This window comes from Fundulus heteroclitus, chromosome 23 (genome assembly GCF_011125445.2).
Source record: "Fundulus heteroclitus isolate FHET01 chromosome 23, MU-UCD_Fhet_4.1, whole genome shotgun sequence".
NCBI classification, from domain to species: domain Eukaryota; kingdom Metazoa; phylum Chordata; class Actinopteri; order Cyprinodontiformes; family Fundulidae; genus Fundulus; species Fundulus heteroclitus.
In genome coordinates, this window is record NC_046383.1 from 504,719 (window position 1) to 525,506 (window position 20,788).

Below are 20,788 nucleotides of genomic sequence, written 5' to 3' on the forward strand. Positions count from 1 at the left end.
GTGAATGCTGCTTGTCAAGACTCAATGCAATCTGCTGGGTTTCTTAAGATAGGAACATTTTTGACCAATCTGTATGATTTGATTAAATTCGATTTTGTAAATTCCCTTGTGATGACTTGTATTGTGTTAAGTGTGGTGGAGTGAATCTTATCTCTGTGGATGGAGTATGTGGGATGAAAGCTGTATGCCTGACCTGTTAAATGCTTAATAAACAAATTGCAGAATGGCTTAAATGATTGGAAATTATTTATACAACCATAGCACAAAAAACACAGATCTGTATAGATAGGAAATAGAGAAATCAAACTTGTGTGTGCTTGTTACATGTTTATTCAGTTTTGTGGATCTTTATGTTAAATGTGTGGGTTGATGGTCTATAAAACATGTTTGTCTGTGTGAGTAAATTGTGTGCTGTTATTGTTGTGAGAAGGATTGACGCCACAAATTCGAACAGAGTTCCTTAATGCCGGAAATAAGCGGCTTTGACATACATACAATTTCTGAGGTTGCCTGGCTGGATAGCTGAAAGATTTAGATAAAATTTAAAAAAGGTGGAATTTGTCTTTTAAACAAGGCTGAGCCAGATCAGTTGTCATCTGAAAAATTCACTCCATTTTACATTAGTTCTACAGTTGGGTACAAAAATTAAATTGGCTTTTCATGAACCTCCCTGCTTTAGAATTTTACAACATTTTGCATATTTAGATATTTATTCTGGGAATCACACTCTAATATTGCAATAGTGTGCTTTTACTAAGCAGAGGGAAAGCAAGAATGTGGCAGCTACACGAGAAGTGACTCTAGCAGTCAGACTGAGCCTGGAAGTTTTAAACATGACATGTTGTAATCAGATTTGATGTAAAACATTGTTTAATATGGTAGCTGGTATCTCTATGTATTTAATTTGTATCATAAAAGATACACTTTATGAGGCTTATGTGTTATCAAAGCTAATTAGATAAATAAAGATATCTCATAAAGATGTTTAGACACACTTCTAATTAGCCATTATTATATCAGCTTTTAAACAAAATATAATCACAACTGCCTTCATTTTATTTTTAATATTCAGTGGTTCTAAAAAAACAACAACAAATGTCATAATCTTTCATTTTAAACAGATTTTTTTGAACAAAATATCCATCTGGGAAATGTTTTCAATGATTACAGAATAAAACCAAGAAACTTTACATTCTTTTAAAACACTTATAAGACTATAGACATATTTTTCTTTATTTTTCAACACAACAAATAAAACATCAACATCTTATTCACTCCCACTGTGAGCTAATGGTGCAGGAAAAGATTCCAAGAAGATATTAAGAATTTAGAGGTTAATTTGGGAATACACACTTTCTTCATTCTTTGTCGTTCTTTTAGCCTTTCCTCTTGTGTTTTTAGCTCCAGAGAAATGTAAAGCAGCATAGTTAAGGTCAGTGTCCTCTTCCTTCTGTGAAATAAATGAAAGGCTTATCAAAAACCTTGTTACTGAATCAGTTTGCCGAGTAATGTTTTAATATATTCCAACAGTTAATTTGGTTTTGTAATTTTACTTACAGTAAACACTGCAGACTGACTGAAGGTAGCTTGTTTTGCTTGAGAAAATGAAGCCTCTTTCCCTGAGTATCGGCAGAAAAGACAAAAGGTTACGTATAAAATTTTACATTTTAAAGAGCATCCACAGTTAAATTCATGAGCTGAATATAAGAATTTTAACATTGAAAGCTAAGCAGCTAAGTATGTTAAAATTCTTAGATTCTGCTATTACATTTCTGTTAAATTATATTCCGATGTGATAACTCAAGACTGGGAGTGAGAATATGTTAAAGCGTACGTTCAACACAAAGTAATAAATGTTTGTCCAAACACACTATTAGAAAATTTTAATAAAGAAATGCATTTAAAATTTGATTCTAACATGAATTGTTTTGCACTTACCTTTAAGGAGTTTACATAATGATCTTGGGGTTTGGCAGCAGATGAAAGTGATATTTATAATCACAGAAATGACCAAACAGGTAATTGTTATCACCAGTTCAATAAATTTAGACTCCCATGTAGACTCTGTAATTAAAAGATAAAAAAAAGACCATGTCAAATTTTCTGAGAAAAGAGAAATCATGGTACATCAAATTGTATTATCTGTTCAGATTAATATTATATTTAAACATAAAATCATACCAACATCCACTTTTGTTCCATTCCCAAATATTATGTTTCCAAATATGGCCACAGCGCAGTAGTAAGTCCCAGCATCAGATGTGTTGATCGTCTTAGAGAATTTACAAACGCACCTCTGCTGAGAGTCCACTGTCTCTTCACATTTGTTCTGTCCCTTTCCATCGGTATAGATAATACCAGGAGGAGATTTATCTCTGGCTCTTACCCAGAACAAATTCAGATGTCCTGAACATGTCTTATTGTCAGCGTCAGAGAGGACCAAACACTGAAGAGTCAACAAATCCCCTACATGGACTGGATCTCGTATCGCTGGCCTCTGAATAACTGTGTAGTTTGAAGTTCCAACAGTGTTTCCTGTGCAATAAAATTCTTAGTTAAACATGTTTAATAAATATAAGCATTATTAAACTTATAAGAAGGTTTTATAGATCTAATCCAGTTAGATAATGTGGGTTACCATTATGACTGATACCTTCATATCTGGTTAGACTAAGCGTTTTTTTAAAACACAGATTTGTCTGTGGAGACAGTGCCGCAGGAGTTGACTACATAGTAGCTCACTACCATCAGCATTTGAACGAATCATCACACTTGACAAAGCGCCGTACAAGTAAAGATCATATATCATTTCAAAAGGTTGAGTGTTCCTTATTAAATTGACTTATTTTTAATTAACTTTCGATTAGAAATCCTTCCATTAAATTAGCTAATTTTAAAAATTAGGTTTTATAATTTATTACTGACTGAAGTTAACTTTATAAAAATTAGACCTCTGATTTAAAGTAAAAAAAAAAATTGCCATAGGCATAATCTCTAAACCATGAAGGTTATTTCCAGTCCGAAGAAACACACTGCTCAAAAAAAAAAAAACTATAAAATTTAATTTACCTGTTGTGCAAATAATTGTCAGTTAAACTGTATTCTCAACATGATTTAAAATAAAATGTTCACACATACATTCAAAGTGTTGTGATGGACGTCTACATTTAATTATCACGGCTGTCTTCTCACATTGGTATTTATTTCTGCAAAACTCAACAAAAGGCTTCTGATTAATCTCATCCATCTGCCCTGTTGTCAGTTCCTCTCTGGCAGATCAGGGTGGTCTATTAAGACCTGCTAAACGGTTTATATACTGTTGCTATGCATTGCCTGAACTCTTGATTAATCCCTGTGCCACCATACAACAGTTTTACGTTTCAAAGTTTTGCTATTTGTTTAGTTCTTTTTTCTCCCTCAATAGTTTTATTTTGTACTTTTGTGAAGTGAATAATTTCTAGCAATTCACCCAAGATTTGAAAGAATAATATTTGTGACAAAATGTGTGTTTGAAATAATAAGTGTACTGGATTATTTATTAATATGTTGTTCTGTATTATATATATAATACCAAATCAAACAAAAAAATACGCTTTGTAAGGATTTTCCTTGCTGTAATAATTCTAAGAAATAAATTACCTTTTATAAGCAAATAGGTCCCTCGCCAAGTGTTCTTGTTCCAGGTAATGAGAGCACAGTGATATGTGCCTTCATCTTCTTGAATCGTCTTCCAAATGGTCAGATTGCTAAACCTCCCTTTGTATGTGACGTTTAATCTTGAGGCCAAATATTTAGATCCAAAACTAGGCTTTTCATTTTCTAATAACTTCACAATTATTTTCAGCGAATTTCCTGTAGTTTGTTTGTACCAGTGGAGTTCATCACTGGTCTTTTCATCACTTTCTAAGGAACATTTCATAGTTGCAGTGTCTCCAAGCTGAACGATTGTCACTGGAACCAATGTATCTGCATTATAAAGAACAACAAATGTTATTCAGAAAAGACAAACAAGATATAACCCAAAGAAATAAGTAAAATTTGAGAATAAACCTTATTTTCACAAAAGCGCAAAAGTAATTTTCGTTGTATATAAAACTTACATCCTTGGTGCAGGAGAAGCAGTGTGAGCCATAAAGGAGACATCTTTAAACTGTTTTCAATGAAACACTTGCTTTTTATTATTTTTTTTTCCAGTGACAGACGGAGGCGTGGTTACCAGATTCTCTGATTGGTTATCTCAAAATGTGTGATCAAAGAGCATTTCCTGCTGCAGACGTTTTTTTTGTTTTAAAGGGGCAGTTCTTGTAGCCATAGTCTAACAATAACCAATAACCTTTTTAAAGATCTCATCTTACAGAAAATAATCGTTCTAAAAGATGATCATGTTGATGCCAATTAGTATAACAATAAATTAAATTGTATTACTTTAAGTGTGCTCTGTTTAAGTTCAACTTAGATATGGAAATCTTTTTTTAAGCACATAATTGGCAGTAACCCCAGGGTACTTGTATCTGGTGATGTAAAAACGAATTTATTATTTTTATCATTTAATTACGCAGAAGTAACATTCTAATGATTTAATTTAGCTTTCTACTTTTTTCAGACATCGTCTGCAACTCCAGAATGTTGTTGAAGGTATAAATGCAGGTATTCATCAGAAATCCTTTTAAATCAAAGAGTGTGACACAAATGCAACAGTAAATCATGCTTGGTTTATGGCATCCTAAAGCGATGTCTCAAAAGGCTGTGAACTCCAAATTCCCCCCTTGTCTTATTTGCTTTTTTGTTACTTTCACAAGTGCTTGATTTATGCATGTAAATAGTTTTTTTTTATAATTCATGCAGGGAATATTTCAAAATATATGGACACCTCATTGAAAAAGTAGAAGAGGAAAGTAAAAACAAGAAAAAAAGGAGAAAAGGTGAAAGAAAGAGGAGATAAAAGGGAGAGAATGATAAAACGTCTTCAGTCTGCTTCATCACCTGCAAAGAGAGATGTAAAAAGAACAGCACAACCAACGGATATAGCAAAACAGATACAATAAAGTAACACTTTGATACCATCGCTGAAGTGTATGTAGTATTATTTAATTCGATATGTGTAATGTGGTAGCTGATGACAAAAATACGGGCTTTCTTTGTGGAAGTGAATCTCTAAATACCTGGAACCCAGCACCTGTAATTGTGAAGTTTATCCAAAAGAATAATGCTCAATAGTGGTTGTGAAGAGCAAAAGACCCACCCCTCCCCACCCCAGAGCACCGACGCAGGCGTCGGGGGACCCAAAACCCGAGACCCGAACCGGACAAGTAAACAGAAAAAAAAAAAAAGAAAAGACATACACAGTCTCATTCACACCTTCCCACCCTAGTGGCCCCACTCGAAATGCACAGACTCTTAAAAAAAAAACAACGGTTTACACACATTCACATATACCACTCACATCCAATAATCCTTGGTCCGGGCACCGGCACCCCAAAGGGGGTACCAGGCCCCCGGACCCAGTAGGTGAACCCTGAAGTCCAGATGGGGGTCGGGGGTCGGTGTAACCACCACAATCCAATCCATCTGGTTCCTGCTTCGATCCCAAAGCCCCCATCCCCGTACCCAGAACAGACGACCCCCAGCACAAGCCCCCCGGGAACGGGGCCAACATGACCGGTACGGGCCACCCCGTACATTTTGTGCATCATAGTAAACATTTTCCATTTCCTGTAAGCTGCTCTTAACATCTTCTTGTTGGTTTTAAATTTTTATAATTGGTTGCAGGAGTCAATAAAAGTTTTATGGTCCTGTTTGCACTTTTATAACCACTGTGATAAAACATTGCAATCTCCACTGTAATCATCATAAATCATGTTCTCTGGAGTGTGCCCAATCTATCTCCCTGGTATGTCCTGTTTTAAGAAAGACTGAAAATGTTAGCAAATCTCTTGCTTTGAACTGTAGTGTGAACAACAGCAGTAAATGATATCTTTGGATTTACAGAACACAATGTTATATAAGATTTAATTAATAATAAGAAAATGAAATGTGGAGTGAAAGTATAAATTAAATATATAATTGTTTAATGTGTCTTACTGCTCTTTTATTCACATGTATTGTCACCTAATGCTGTTGTAAAGTAGATGCTGTTCAGATAAACATTAGTACAACTTAGTACACCGCAGGTTTGATAAAATGGTCCCCCACATTGGTTGGTAAGTGGTGTATTGGATGTGGCTTTGTAGCTTATCTGAGACATTCACCATTCAGAAAAACTGCCATCACACTACCTTACAGTTACAATATCCAAAAATCCCTCTTATGTGCGTCTAAAGAAGAAGAAATAAAACAATATTTTGACTTACATCTTTGAAGAATGTGTTTGCTTGTTTGTGTGTATTATTCAAGGTTTGAGCATATACAGTATTTTGCATAAGAAGGATGGGGATAGGCTATTTTTTAAATAATTGCACTTATTTTACCAATTGTCTTATTTAATTTATGTGTTATATATTTAAAGGCACAATAAGTAAGATATTTACTGTAAAATTCTAAATCATTCTCATTTATCACCTGGGATGGAAGTAACATTTTCTATAAACAATCGGTCCTCTCTCAAACAATGTCTTAGTGAGGATTTTCTCTTTTCAAACCTACCGGTATGGTCTGGAATGACTTTGGTGCAGTGTGTAGCCTGTGTTCACTTCCTGGTTCCTTGGGATCCCACAAAAGGGTGCAGCATTTGGTATTTTATGTTGACAAAAAGAGCAGCAGCTTGCAAACATGGCAGCCAATAGGAGAAGTGGACCAGAAACAGAACAGAATACAAAACTGGCTAGCAAAAGAGTAAGTAACTATGTTAATAACTAACTATGGTGTTATTTGAGTAGTACTTGCACTAATACTTTAGCAATGGTGAGGAATTTGTCACACTCAAGAAGCTGAATTTTGTCATAAAATGCATGGCACTATGACTAAACTAGTGTACAGATTCTGTAAGTTACAGTACCAGATGCATAGTAAAGCAGTGCTAGTGTGTTATTTATCGAAATGCATGGCAGAGAACCAATAGTGTTATTGGGTGGTAAAGTTTTTTTCTATTAATATCAACCCAAAAAGTGCATGCAATGTTTTATGCACTCTTAAGATCACATAAACTAAACCCCATCATGGTTTCTTTTGATGTGAGCCAAATGGTAGAGTGTGGTAGTGGAAAAAAACAAAGGTTTAATGATAAGAAACTTGTTAAACAAGGTCAAGGAACAACTGGTGGAAAAAAAAACACAGGTGGTGAAAACAACAGGGTCATGACAGCTAAACATCATCCAGAAAAGCCACGGCGAGGCAGATTTATTTATATAATACATTTCAGTAACAAGGCTTGAAAGTGCTGTACATGAACAGAACATAAGAAAAGAAAACATATATAATAAGTACAGGAAAGTACATAATAAAACCAGCAGGTCAGGATAAGCTGAACAACAGACTTTATAGTTTAATTAACTTCAAAAGTTTGAATTGAACGTTAACATTTAAAGGCAACTCTAAAGAAATAGGTTTTTAGCCTTGATTTAAAGAAAACGCTGGGTTTCAGCACTTTTAGTACGAGTGGAGCATATTAAAGGTATACTATGCAACCGGGGTTGATTTTCCAGCGAGGCTCCCCTCAGAGGGCGAAAGTAAAAGTGCACTGTCGTAAAGATGCTCAGCTGTTCTGGCTTCTCCGTCAAGCCAGGCGCTGTTGTTTTGAGCTTAGCAGACAGGCGAACGCAACGAAAAGTGGAAAAAACGGCAGTACAAACAATGACTAACACAGTGAAAGTATGAACATCAGGCTTCCCGCAGCCTTGGCGAGGCGGTGGCCGCGGCCGCCGCCTCGCCAGTTTTATTATTATTATTATTATTATTATTATTATTATTATTATTATTATTATTATTTTATGTTGGCGAGACGCTACCGCCACCGCCTTGCCAAGCCGCGGCAGCCGCCACCGCCGCCGCCGCGGTAGCGTCTCGCCAACATAAAAAAAATAAATAAATAAATAAATAATAATAATAATAATAATAATAATAATAATAATAATAATAATAATAAAACTTGATATGCTTGCATGTTTATTTGACGTTAACACGCGGTTCTTTGTTGTTGCGCATATAGTGAATGGCAGGGCAAAAACACATGGAGTTCTCGCCGTAAAGCGAGAGTTCTGAGCCTGTGTGTGCGGGCCGAGAGCTCTTGCAATTGCATGTGCGGTATTTCCCCCACAGACCACCAGGGCGGCCGAGAAAACCTTTGTTCAACCTGAAATGACTCATTTAATCGTCCAAAACGGTATGGAACACATTAATTAACTGAAAAATGTTGCATAGTATGCCTTTAACTGAATGCAGCTTCTCCATGTTTAGCTCTTGTTCTGTGTATGCAGACTACACTTGACTACACTTGAGACCTAAGTAGTCTGGAGGGTTGATACACAGATAGGTTTGTAATGTATTTTGTTGCTAAGCCATTAGGTGAATTATAGACTAGGAAGTATTTTAAAGTCTATTTTGTGAGATGCAGGGAGCCAGTGTAAGGCAAGGTAAGGCAAGTTTATTTATTTAGCACTTTTCAGTAACGATTCAAAGTGCTGTAATTGAACAGAAAAACGTTACATAGGGACATATTACATAGGAAAAGAAAAAAACATTACAGTAACAAAGAAATAAGCTAAATACATTTTTAACTAGAGTTCTTTCATACATTAACAAACATACAGAAAGCATAAAATCACAGTACTTAAAACGTCAAAAAGCTAATATCTGCTGTAGCTATTAGTTTCACAACGTACACTTGGTCCACAAGTGTTAATCAAACTAGCATGCTGAGCTTGACAGTGCAATGGCTAGATCCTGATTTTGAGCTAAACTATTACATGCGCATTTGAAAGCATGTTTGAAAGCTGGAAAATCTCCAAGGAAAAGGTCCATGTTGTCATCAGGGACAATGCACGCAGCATGGCTAAAGCTACGTCAGAGTTTGGTGTGCCTAGTTTGCCCTGCATGGCACACACTTTTCAGCTGGCAGTGAATGGAAAGGCCCTGTCTCAACGCAACATAGCAGACGCAGTTGCTGTGGGGAGGCGAGTGGTTGGACACTTCAAACACTCACCACTTGCATGCAGTCGTTTTGAGAACATACAAAAATAACTAAACATGCCGGTGAAAAGGCTGCAACAGGACATGGCTACCAGGTGGAATTTTACATGTTGCAAAGCCTGATAAAGCAAAAAAGGTACCCAAGTGCATATGTTGCTGATTATGAGCTCCCAGCAACATTGACTGCAACTCAGTGGGGAATTTTAGAAAAGATGACCTCTACTGGAACCCTTTGAACAACTTACCAAAAACATCAGCTTTCCAGCCACTGCTGCAGATGTCATTCCCGCTGTGATGTCCCTCAATCAGCTGCTGGCCATGGTTAATGAAACAGACAAAGGTGTGCAAACAGCCAAGTGCACTCTAATGGAACTAAAGTGAAAGTTCAACTGAAGAAACTCTGCTTACTTCCATCCAATTGGAGGCCGGTCCGCTTCTGTCACATCCAATCTGCTCCGGGCCACACCTCCACGAAGTCCAATCAGCATCCAGCGTTCTACTTAAAAACTGCTCCATATCATCCCTCAGCCTGCTTCTCAGCAATTGCGAGAAGACTGATCATGTCGGACTTCGATTCGGATGACCCTCAACCCACCTCCATCCCCTTCTCCACCATAGTAGCAAGCTCTACCAGGCTTCGTCAATGCACCTTCATCCTCGTTCCTAACAGACTGCTGTTCCTCCTGGACTCTCCGGAGTTTTTCCGCAACTCCCTCGGTCCGGCAGAGACCGCCATGTTGAGCCCGGTTCTGCCAGAGGTTTCTTCCCAAAGGGGAGTTTTTCCTCTCCACAGTCGCTTCACGCTTGCTTAGCATGGACAGCTCTCAATCTAAGTTATCCTAGCGGGACCAGCTAAAGCTATCGCCTCTCAACCAACTCTTGGACTACCTACTTTATCTATCTCCACTCCACCACCAGTTTCAGACCCGGGGGAAATATCCCTACTCTCATACATCTGTTTTGTATATTAAAATATAAATCAACATTCATGTTTCCTGCCGAGGTCTGAGTGCCAAACTGAATTTGTATCAATAAAACTCTTCTAATTGATTCCCTTTTTCTCTGTGAGTTTTTCAGATTGAAAAAGAAGCTGTTTGCAATCGCTTTAACGGTGTGTGAGATGAACCACTGTATGTCATTGCAACAATGGTTGATGCTTGATACAAAGAACGTTATTTTGACTCTTGCAAGAAGGGGGATGTCAGGACTATGCTGCAGTGTGTTGTGGATGAAATGGTTGGTGGGGGTATTGATCAACAGGAAGAGGCTGCTGATGCAACCCAAGCCAGGAGGATGTGAACCCACTATCAAAGAAGGTCAGAAATGAGAGCCTGCAGGACAGGTACCAAGAAATCCTCACAGAGAATGATGTTGTACAACAAGCTGCAACAGGTGTAACTGCTTCACAGGTGAGTTAACAATTTATAAACAATTAAGTAAAAAGGGAAACAAATAATTATATTATTATTTACTTCCAGTAAATGTAAAGTGAACATTTGGGTGTATTTTGAATGTTTACAGAATTCCATTTTTTGTCATATAAACTAGTAAATATAAAATAAATATTCTGGTGTGCTTTGAAGGTTAACAGAAATCTGTTTTTGCTTTCATTTTTTGTCAAGTGCAGACATACTTGGCAGAGATACACCACCCTGAATACAGCAAGCCCATTGATGTACTGGAATTCCAACAGAACCCGCTTCCCTGTTCTGGCCTGTGTTGCACATTGTGACAATGATGCTGATTTTCATCCAGAAAAACCTTCCTCTCGCACATTGGTACAACGGTATAACTTAAAGGCAAAGAGCCCAAAGAAGGACTGTCTTAATACTCATTTGTTGCGCTTCATAGGAAGGACTGTTTACTTAAGTTTTTTTCTAGAAAAAAGAACATTTCATCCATCCATTCTTATGGATCTTATCCGGATCAGGTTGCAGGGGTAGCAGCTTCAGGAGGGAGGCCCAGACATCCCTCTCCCCAGCCCGGAACACCTTACCACCAAATTAAGCTGTTTTTATTTGTGGTGCTGTCATGATTGGTCTTTGGATAAACCCAAACACAGCACGCACACACAGAGTTGGTTTAAGAGAGTTTATTGCAGACGGTGGATGATGATGATGACATGAACCAGAGTCAGTTACCGGACGGAGTTGTAGGGTGCAGGAGCTGACTGACAGGAACGGAGCAGAGAGACTGTCCAGAAAACAGAGGAGTTAGCTGCTGCAGAACCGGGAGTGAAGCCAGAGACCATGAAGACAGGAACGGAGGTACAGAGTCCAGCAGCGCAGCAAACAGGAACATAACAGGACAGAGGGGAACCAAGACAGGAGGACAGGAATGGACAGGCGTGGTGTTGGTTTGACTGAATACGAGCTGGCGACAAGGAACAGACTGAGGTGAGCTTATGTAGGGGTGTGAACAGGTGGAACCAATCATTAGATGATTGCAGCCTAACAGGTGCTTCCAATCACAGCTGCGCACAGACAGGAGGAGGCAGGAACTGCTAAGAGTGCAGCCTTCAGGCTGCATCCTGACAGGTGCCTTTTTAACATGCCTGTTCTTTTTTTATATATACAAGGCAGGATGAGCCCAGTTTACACTTTACAATAACAGGTAATGGGCTAAGGACTCTGACTTTGCACTTTAATGTTTTGTACCTTAATGTAGAGGTTTTGATTTAATCAGCGATCCTACACTTTACTTCATTTTTGTTTACTTTTAATTCTGTGCAACACAGCTGTACTGGAGAGGTAATTTATTTTTATTTTTTGCTATTTGTGAAGAAAACAGATGTATCTCTTGTTTGAATAGGCATTGTCAGGTTAAGCTCAGAAAGAGCACATTCCAAAATGTTGTTTGAGACAGAGTGTTGAAAATAAATGTTAAATTTTTGATTTACCTGAAGTTGAAATGCTGTTCTTATCTTCTACAATGGTAGTTATTTGTGGAATATACAGCATCTAGTGGGGTGTCATTGTGAACAATATACTCATTCGCCATACATACTTTTTCTTACTCAGGGTCAAAGATAAGCAGGTGTTTATCTCCAGAAGAAGATTTGAATGAAGCAGATCAAAATGTATAATATTCGTGACCAACTTTGCATTTTGTATAACCCTATACTGGATTAGTTGTTAAATATATTATTATATAATATACACATAGTTACCTTTCATCAATAATTGGGTCCGTTGCCAACTGTTCTTGCTCCAGTTGAATCTTCTTGAGTCATCTTCTAAATGTTCCAATTGCTAAATTTCTCTTCAATCTTAAGGCAAAAAATCCAGATTCATAAGTAGGCTTGCTATTTTCCAACAGAATAATAATTAGTTTCAGCGGTTTTCCTGCACTTTGTAGCAGTGGAGTTCATCACTGTTTTTTTTATTTTTTATAACACGTAACATTTCAAAGTTGCAGTCTCTTCGACCTAAATCATGGTTAGTGGAACCAACATAACTGCATTATAATGAACAAAAAAATTTGTTAATATGTTATTTAGAAAAGGCAAAAAAAGGCAACTTAAAGAAATAAGTTAAATTTGAGAATAAATCATGTTTTCCAAAAAGCACAAAAGATATGTTTGTTGTATGTATTGTATACTTGGTTTGGGAGAAACAGTGAGAGCCATAACAGAGTGATCTTTTAACAGGTTTAACAGGTTCAATGAAACACTTGTTTAAGCTTTATCTGTGAAAGAAAGACGCGTGGTTACTGGACCCGCTGATTGGTTTTCTCAAAATGTGTGATCAAAGGGCATTTCCTGCTACAGAGGTAGCTCTCTTCTAGGGGGGTAGTTCTTGTACTCATAGTTTAATAACTAATACATTTTTAAAAGCTCTCATCTTATAGAAAATAATCATTGTAAAAGTCTGTTATGTTGATACCAATTAGTATTACAATAATTCAGATTGTATTGTTTTAATCAGGCCCTGTTTTGTTAATTATTTTGCTTAAACACATAATTAGAAATAACACCAGGGTACCTGTGTGTAGCAAAGTAAAAGCTAATTTATTTATTTAGCTAATATATAATATAATTTTAGTTAATTCAATGTAGCTTTTTAAGTAATTTTACACGTCCTGTGCAATTTGTCAGAAAACCCTTTAAATCCATATATACATACATACATTTTCTTACACACTTCTCCCTCATATGGGCGCGAGGGGTGCTGGTGCCTATCTCCACCTATCAATGGGCAAGAGGCGGGGTACACTCTGGACAGGTCGCCAGTCAATCGCAGGGCAACCTTTAAAATCAAAACGTGCAAAATAAATTTAACAGCAAAACATGGCTGGATTACATCATCCAGAAGTGATGTCTCAAAAGGCTGTAAAGACCTAAACTACCCCTTAAATTGCTTTTACCTTTTAGAAGGTGCAGACGCTGAGGATAATAAAGATCACATTAAGCAAGCTCCTCTCCAAAAGACGGAAGACGTTTTATTGGACATCATAGTATACATTTCTCCTTTCCTGTAAGCTGCTCTCAATTTCTTCTTGTATATTTTAAATATATGTACAATTAATTAAAGTCTTGACACTCCTATGTGTGTTTTTATGAGCATTGTGATAAAACACTTCAGTCTCTACGTTCTCTGCAGTGTGCCCGATCCAACTCACTGGTATATTCTGTTTTAAGAAAGCTTGAAATCTTGCAAATCACTTGCTTTGAACTCCAGTGTGGTCAAGAATTCTAAAAAAGTTAAATAGTACATATTATTTTAAATTATTTCAATTTGTACATATTATTTCAAATTATTTATTACTTCAAAAATTCTAGCAAACAAAGCTTTACAACTCCCAAGCTCAGTCACCTGGGTTTTTCCTTGAGGAAACTAAAATGATAGCCTTGGATTTAAAGAATCAGAATCAACTTTATTCGGCAAGTTTGTGGGTACAAACCACAAATTTACTTGAGGGTCCAACGCTTGCATCATTCAACTTGGTATACCACATTAGTTGGTATATGGTGTATATTGGATGTGGTTTTAGCTTCCACGAGACATGCCCCAAAACGACAAGTATATTCATCAAACAATCTTACCCCGTATATTACAGTATCTAAAAATGCTTCTTATGTGCGTCTAAACAAGAAATGAAAGGGTATTTTGTCAATAATTAAGACTTACATCTTTGAAGATTACGTGTGTACTTGTACTTGCAGCTGAGTGAGAACATGTTTTGCATATTTTACTAGTAAAGTGAGGACTTTGACCTTTTTCGGTCCTCACTTTTTTATGGGGGCTAGGGGATAGGTTTAGAACTAAAGTGTCAATTAGGTTTAGGTTAGGGTTGGGTATACAGTGGCAATGGTTAGGCTTAGGGTTCACGAGAGAGCTTGCTGTGGTCCTGCATGGGGGAAGCTGTGACAGACAAGATCAACATTAGCCTGCCCACTGTTTAAAGTTCTCTCACAAACTTTTTAGAGCTATTTCAGTCCAAACAAGGACCATAGAAGCTGTGGTAAACCAATTGCAACATGTTATTGAAGTTAGCTCTGCATTTTCCTGTGGAAATATTGACTTCAGTCAATATCAAACAAGGAAGAAGTTATCAGTGTGAAGCAGCCAATCAGGTGTCAGGATCTCCATAATCCCGCCCACTGAGTTTGATGGGTGAAGGTGACAGTTTAAATGATTTCAAGATAAGTCTGCTGCTCAACACCATAAAATAAATACCTCCAGAGTGAAATAATTAAATGTATATTAAAATATCATTGAAACAAAAATTACCATTGTTTAATGTCATAATTTAAAAGGCATATTAAATTATTTAATAGCACTTTTAAATATTTCATTTTACATGTCATAATTTAATTGCACACCCAATGATTCAATGGAAAATGTAATGGTACATTTTTTTATTATAGTTTACACTGCATTATTTATTTTTACATTTCATTATTTCATGGTATATTTACATTTTATTTATTTCATGACACATTTATTTATTAAATATTCTCCTCTTTAACCCTCCATAGCTCTGCAGTATGTGAAGATGGTTAAAGGTTTTCTTTAGTCTAAACCCTGAGCTGACGAGATTATCCTGAATTTGTGCTCAAAATAACATGCTTAAATCTAATTACATTTACTTCAACAATTAGAAACTCCATTTTAAGATAGACATGTGGAATCCAAAAAAATGTCAAGTTGTTGAAAAACATAATCAATCATTATGTATATTGTTTTTATTTGCTGAAAAGTTACATTCCTCCCCCTGTACTGAGGGCTTTGGCGGGCTTGCGTTTAAGTAAACCAATTAGATTACTCCTGAAAAAGGATGTGTTGGGATCTCCAAATCCTTCCTTTGAAAGTAAAATTCTAAGCTCAGCTTCTTAGCTTCAAATGTTTCAACTGAAGCTGGATGACTGGAGAAGATTTGCAGTGGTCCCTTTAGTCCAAATACCTGTGCTGAGGTGGATCCAAAATCAAAAGACAGCATATAGATCCTATTATGTTTAAATTCTAGAAGTACAATTGTTATACTTGAGTCATTTACATGTGTTTTATAGTAAGTTTATGTTTATTGTGATCATGTGTTGTAACTGAGTCTCTGTATGCTGCAAGTCTTGCCCAGCTATCTCTTGTAAAAGGGATCTTTTGATCTCAATGGGACAAACATGGTTAAATAAAGACTTTTATTATTATTATTATTATTTCTTATTATTAAAAATAATAAAAGTCATAATTATTGTTATTATTATTATCCATCCATCCATCTTCTGATACGCTTATCCCTCATGGGGTTGCGAGGGGTGCTGGTGCCTACCTCCAACTGTCAATGGGGAGAAGTGGGGTTCACCCTGGACAGAATGCCAGTCTGTCGCAGGGCAACAGAGAGACAAACAGGACAAACAATCATTCACGCACACACTCACACCTAAGGAGAATTTAGAGAGACCAATTAACCTAACATTATTATTATTATCATTATTTTTATTATCATTATAATAATAATAATAATTATTATTATTATTATTATTATTAGTAGTAGTAGTAGTAGTAGTAGTAGAAGTTTGAGAGCAGGGTGCTTGTATACTGAAGGTTCTGTGTTTGAGTCCCACAGACTCCGTTCAGGGTTGCCGTTCAGGGTCCTTGAGCAAGACCCGTAGTCCCAGAATACTCCCCAGACACCACATAGTGGCAGCCCACTGCCACCTAAGGGTTGTCTTAAATGCAGAGGACAAATTTCATTGCAATGTTGAACTGACTAAGATAATTACAAAAACAGAAGTTAGTCTTTAAGGGTTTATTCTAAAAGTAAAAAAGTTTATCAGATTAAAACAAAATTTTAATCCAAAATGTATGCTTTCATTTTCAGTGGTTAGCTCCTTAACCCATCCCACACCTGAGTACAGTTTCAGATTTTAATATGGGAGTACACACTGTCCTCCGCTGCATTCATTTTCTTCCCTCTTCTAGCTTTTCCAGCAGACAAGTGCAGCGCAGCATAGTTTAGATCCTGCCCATCTTCATTCTGCACAGTACATAAAATGTTCATTACATTGTATACTGATCAGAGTCAACCATTCACCTGAGTTTATAACTTTACTTACAGTATTATTATCTTGCTGACTGAAGTTCATCCTTCTTTCTTGTGACGAGGTGCCTTCTATTATTAAATATAAAGAGAGAAACAACAATAGCATGTGCTTCATGTAACTTTGCATCTGAATTTTCACACCTATTTGCACTTGTTAAATCTTTTTGCACAAAGATTTAAATGGTATAAACGTAAACCACATGTTTGTTTTGGTATATAGCATGTATTAAAATTTGCTCTGCTTTTTGCAGATAATTAACCTGTTGTAAAGTATTATTTGGAATAAATGTTTGGCAACACAAAGTGGTCAGTGGTCAGGCTTTTGTAGTTGTATTAACCACTTTCAAGTTAAACGGAAAATTGTATTTATCTACTATCAAAAATCCTTATATAGCACAGTTTCAGTCTCGGTATGTAAAGATTAAACCATCGACTAAGGGTAAAATTTCTAGTATTTTTCTAAATTCACTAATTTTAGTGAGAAACACCCACCTTCAGAATCTTTGCATGATGCTCTTGGAGTTTTTAAACACATGAAAACAATATTTATGATCAGAGATATAATCAAACAGGATACAGTTATCACTAATACAGGAAGTTCAGCATCTGCTGTTGGCTCTGTGAAGAAAAGACAAAATTAGCTAAAAACTTTGTTTCTGCAAAACATTAGGTTTGTAAATGTATTTTATCAGTGATAAACATAAAATCATACCAGCTTCAAGCTTGGTTCCATTTCCAAATAAAATCTCTCCACATGCGGCCACGGCACAGTAGTAAGTCCCAGCATCAGAGGAGCTGACGTTCTTAGAGAAGTTATATACACATCTAGTCTGATCAGTTTTCTTCTGACATCTGTCCGTTTTGTTCCCATCAATGAAGATGATATCTGTGTCAGAGTTATTTGATCTGAACCAGAAGACACTGATATCTTCTGAACACTTCTTGCTGTATAAGTCCGAGAGGACAGAACACTGTAGAGTCACATAATCCTTTGCACGTAGGGAATCTGAAGCCGTCAAACTCTGAACGACTCTGTAGTTTGATTTTCCAACATTGTGTCCTGCAAATTATTGTGCCAAATGTTAGGAGATTTTATGTTAGAAAAAATACAATGTCATTACTCAACTTCTTTTAAAATTTGCATTGGCGATGTTTAAAATGTATGAATTTTAGGAATCACTAATGAGGTAGCATATATAAGGTACTTGTTGAAAAAGGTACAGACATTCACAGAAAACTTTCCAAAAAACTTTCCAAAGAATGTAGGTACTCTCTCAAGGACCAAGCGCTCCAAAAACAAACAAATACAATAGATTGTATCAAATTTAAATTTCTGACCTTTCTTTTCTTTCTTTGCTGTCTTCTGAAAGATACTGCAATTCCAATCAAATATTCAAAAAAAGCTAAAAGAGCTAGTTCTTAGCGTATCCAATTACAGTGAAGTTTTATTACTCCAAATCTCAGTGAAATATTTATTTTCTCTGGCTAGAGTGAAATATGGAAGGTGTGTTTTGCCAAATTTAACATTTATAACAACACTTTATTATATGCACATTTTTCATTTTACCGTCTCAAAATCTGCTACAGATTACGTTTTAATTTTAAATATGAATGCCATTGGTTTTTGTAAAGTTGAATAAATGAACTGGCATGTGACAACAAAAATTTTTTTTTGCATTCTAAAGCAAACATAAAACTATTAATGTTTCTTACTTTATTTTAGCAGTGCAAAAAATAATAACTGACCCCAATTGCTATATGTAAATATAAATATTTCTTAAAATCCCTTTCGAAATTTGCAGTTCTATGAAGCTTTTCATATAAAAGCTAAATATCTAAACATGTGAAAGACATTACCTCGTATTAACAAGTAGGTGCCTTGCCAAACATTTTCATTCCAGTCGGTGAGAGCACAGTGATACATTCCTTCATCTTCTTGTATGGTTTTCAAAATGGTCAGGTTGCTCATCTTGTCAGTACGTACAATTTTAATTCTTGAGTCAGAATAACCTGGTCCATACGTGGGGTTCGTACTCACAAATGTTCCAACAAGTTCAAGAGTATTTCCCACAGTTTGCCTGTACCAGAAGAGTTTACCACGTCTGTATCCACCATCTTGCAAATCACATGTAAGGGTTGCTTCTTCACCAAGAGGAACTGTGATCACTGGAACCAAAGCACCTGCATGAGATCAAACAGGAGAAAGTGAACAAATTTGTAGGTTTATGAAGAGCACCCCACACTGTGAAGTAAAAAGGAAATGTTAGCATGAGCAGGCACAAATCTGGTAGACATGCAAACACTTAAATTACACAGTTAAATTAATGGGTAACTCACATCCTTGATCAAGGAGAAAAAGCAAGATCAACAACAGGATCATTTTGAGACTGTTTTCACGTGAGCACTTGTTCACATTTAAGTAGGATGTGGTGTTCTGATTCATGGCGTCTGATTGGCTGTCTCAAAATACACCACCCTGGAACGTCTCTGCAACTCTAGCATTTCCCCTGTTTAGATATATTCAATTAAATTTGAATTTTTAGGTAATTTTTATGTTACACAATTATCATATGATTGTATATAATTGTCATCATATTTTATACAGTTATTTCATGCAACTTCATCTTATGGAAAAATGCTGAGAATGAAGGTAGAGATAGGTAGACTCAACGTGATAAAACAGGTTTGATTTAGTACACATTTTAATACAAATTTATCTGCACATGAACAACACAACAGGGGAAATGTGGGGTTTAACATAGCCCAAGAACAACCTTAGTGTCAATGTTTTAGTTATACAACTTGAATTTTGTTTTATTACAAATACTAAATTGTTATAATGCAAGACAAGTTTAACTGTATATTACAGTTCAGTGACAAGAATACTCAAAGTGCTGTACATTAATTGAATATAAGGAAGGAAAAACTGAGAAAACTGCATTGCAGTGATAAAGTCAATGCAGGTAAAGAAAAGTTGGATTACAAACTTAAACAATATTTAATTTAAGTTTAAATATATTCAAAATCAGTGGTCTTTCAAAGAGCCTGGATGCTTTTAAGCTCATACTTAGTCCTTAACATGAAATCGAACATTGGTTTTGTTATGTTAAAAGTTTTTTTTAATTTAACGGAGTGGGTAGGCAAACCTCTGCAGGAGTCTGTCAAGCCTGAGAGAAGACAAACAGACAGGGCTGGGGCTTAAAGCAGGTCTGCAAGGCAGGCTTAATGGCTAACAGGCAGACAGAAATAAGTTAATGTGATTTGTAGACCACAACATTGAGGGCATTTTAGAACACAACTTTGTCTTTGAACAGGTTGAATTTTACTTATTGAACTGCCATTTTTTTCTGCTGACATACATTGAGAAATCCCACTGTTAAAATAGATTATTAATAGAAATTGAGCTTAACAGTCTACTTCTCAGCATAAATGAAAATACAAGAACTGTCTGCTTGAAAGTTACTTTTCACACATACTTACAAATTATTGTTGTGATGGACGTCGATATTTATTTATCACAGCTGCCCTCCTATATTGTCATGTATTTCTGCAAAACTCCACAGCAAGTTTATGATTAATCTCTGTAATGATTTGTTTGGAGAAAACCCGACAGCATTCGCTTTAAAAGGTTTTATTTACGGACGAGGCAGGCAGACAGAAACAGAACAGAGTCCAGGCTAGACCAGGCAGACTGAGCTGCAAAGAGCAGACACTGGCGGAGGGCAGGTCTGAGGAGGGAAGGCAGAGCTCCAGCAGCAGTTTTGACGGAGTGGTATGAGCAGCAAGTCCAGTCCAGGTCCGGGTAGCTGGCAGGGCCCCAAAAGCACCAGAGAGTTCGTCAGGCTCAGCTACTCACGGACAGGCAGGTTCTGGGTCCAGAAACCAATCAGGCAGGTTTTAGGCAGTCAAACAGAAATCAGACTGGGATCAGGCAGGCTCGGAAACAGAGAACAGAGAAACAGATAGGCTTGAAAAACTGAGGTGGAGATGAGCAGGTGTGCTGAGTTGAGGATTAGATCAGCACCAGTGCTGAGACACAGACCCCCCCCAAGGGCGGATTCCAGACGCCCTTCAATGTCTTCGGGAGTCCAAAGCACAAAAGCAATCCAGACCGGGTGGGTGG

General features: G+C 36.6%; 2 protein-coding genes across 2 annotated transcripts; both read right to left on the minus strand.

Annotated features, from left to right (window-relative positions):
* Positions 1-1,152: 1,152 nt before the first annotated feature.
* Positions 1,153-5,681, minus strand: LOC105924020. The gene is made up of 7 exons (XM_036127630.1): positions 5,444-5,681; positions 3,640-3,756; positions 2,387-2,535; positions 2,182-2,299; positions 1,939-2,064; positions 1,558-1,619; positions 1,153-1,450 (listed from the first exon to the last, which is right to left on the minus strand). The coding sequence occupies exons 1-7, from the start codon at positions 5,679-5,681 to the stop codon at positions 1,328-1,330; spliced, it is 933 nt and encodes a 310-aa protein (XP_035983523.1). The 3' UTR covers positions 1,153-1,327.
* A 10,702-nt stretch (positions 5,682-16,383) lies between these two features.
* LOC118557337 lies at positions 16,384-19,027 on the minus strand. Its single transcript, XM_036127234.1, has 6 exons — positions 19,003-19,027; positions 18,523-18,846; positions 17,378-17,725; positions 17,158-17,283; positions 16,679-16,734; positions 16,384-16,599 (listed from the first exon to the last, which is right to left on the minus strand). The coding sequence occupies exons 2-6, from the start codon at positions 18,632-18,634 to the stop codon at positions 16,483-16,485; spliced, it is 759 nt and encodes a 252-aa protein (XP_035983127.1). The 5' UTR covers positions 18,635-18,846; positions 19,003-19,027; the 3' UTR covers positions 16,384-16,482.
* Positions 19,028-20,788: the final 1,761 nt, after the last annotated feature.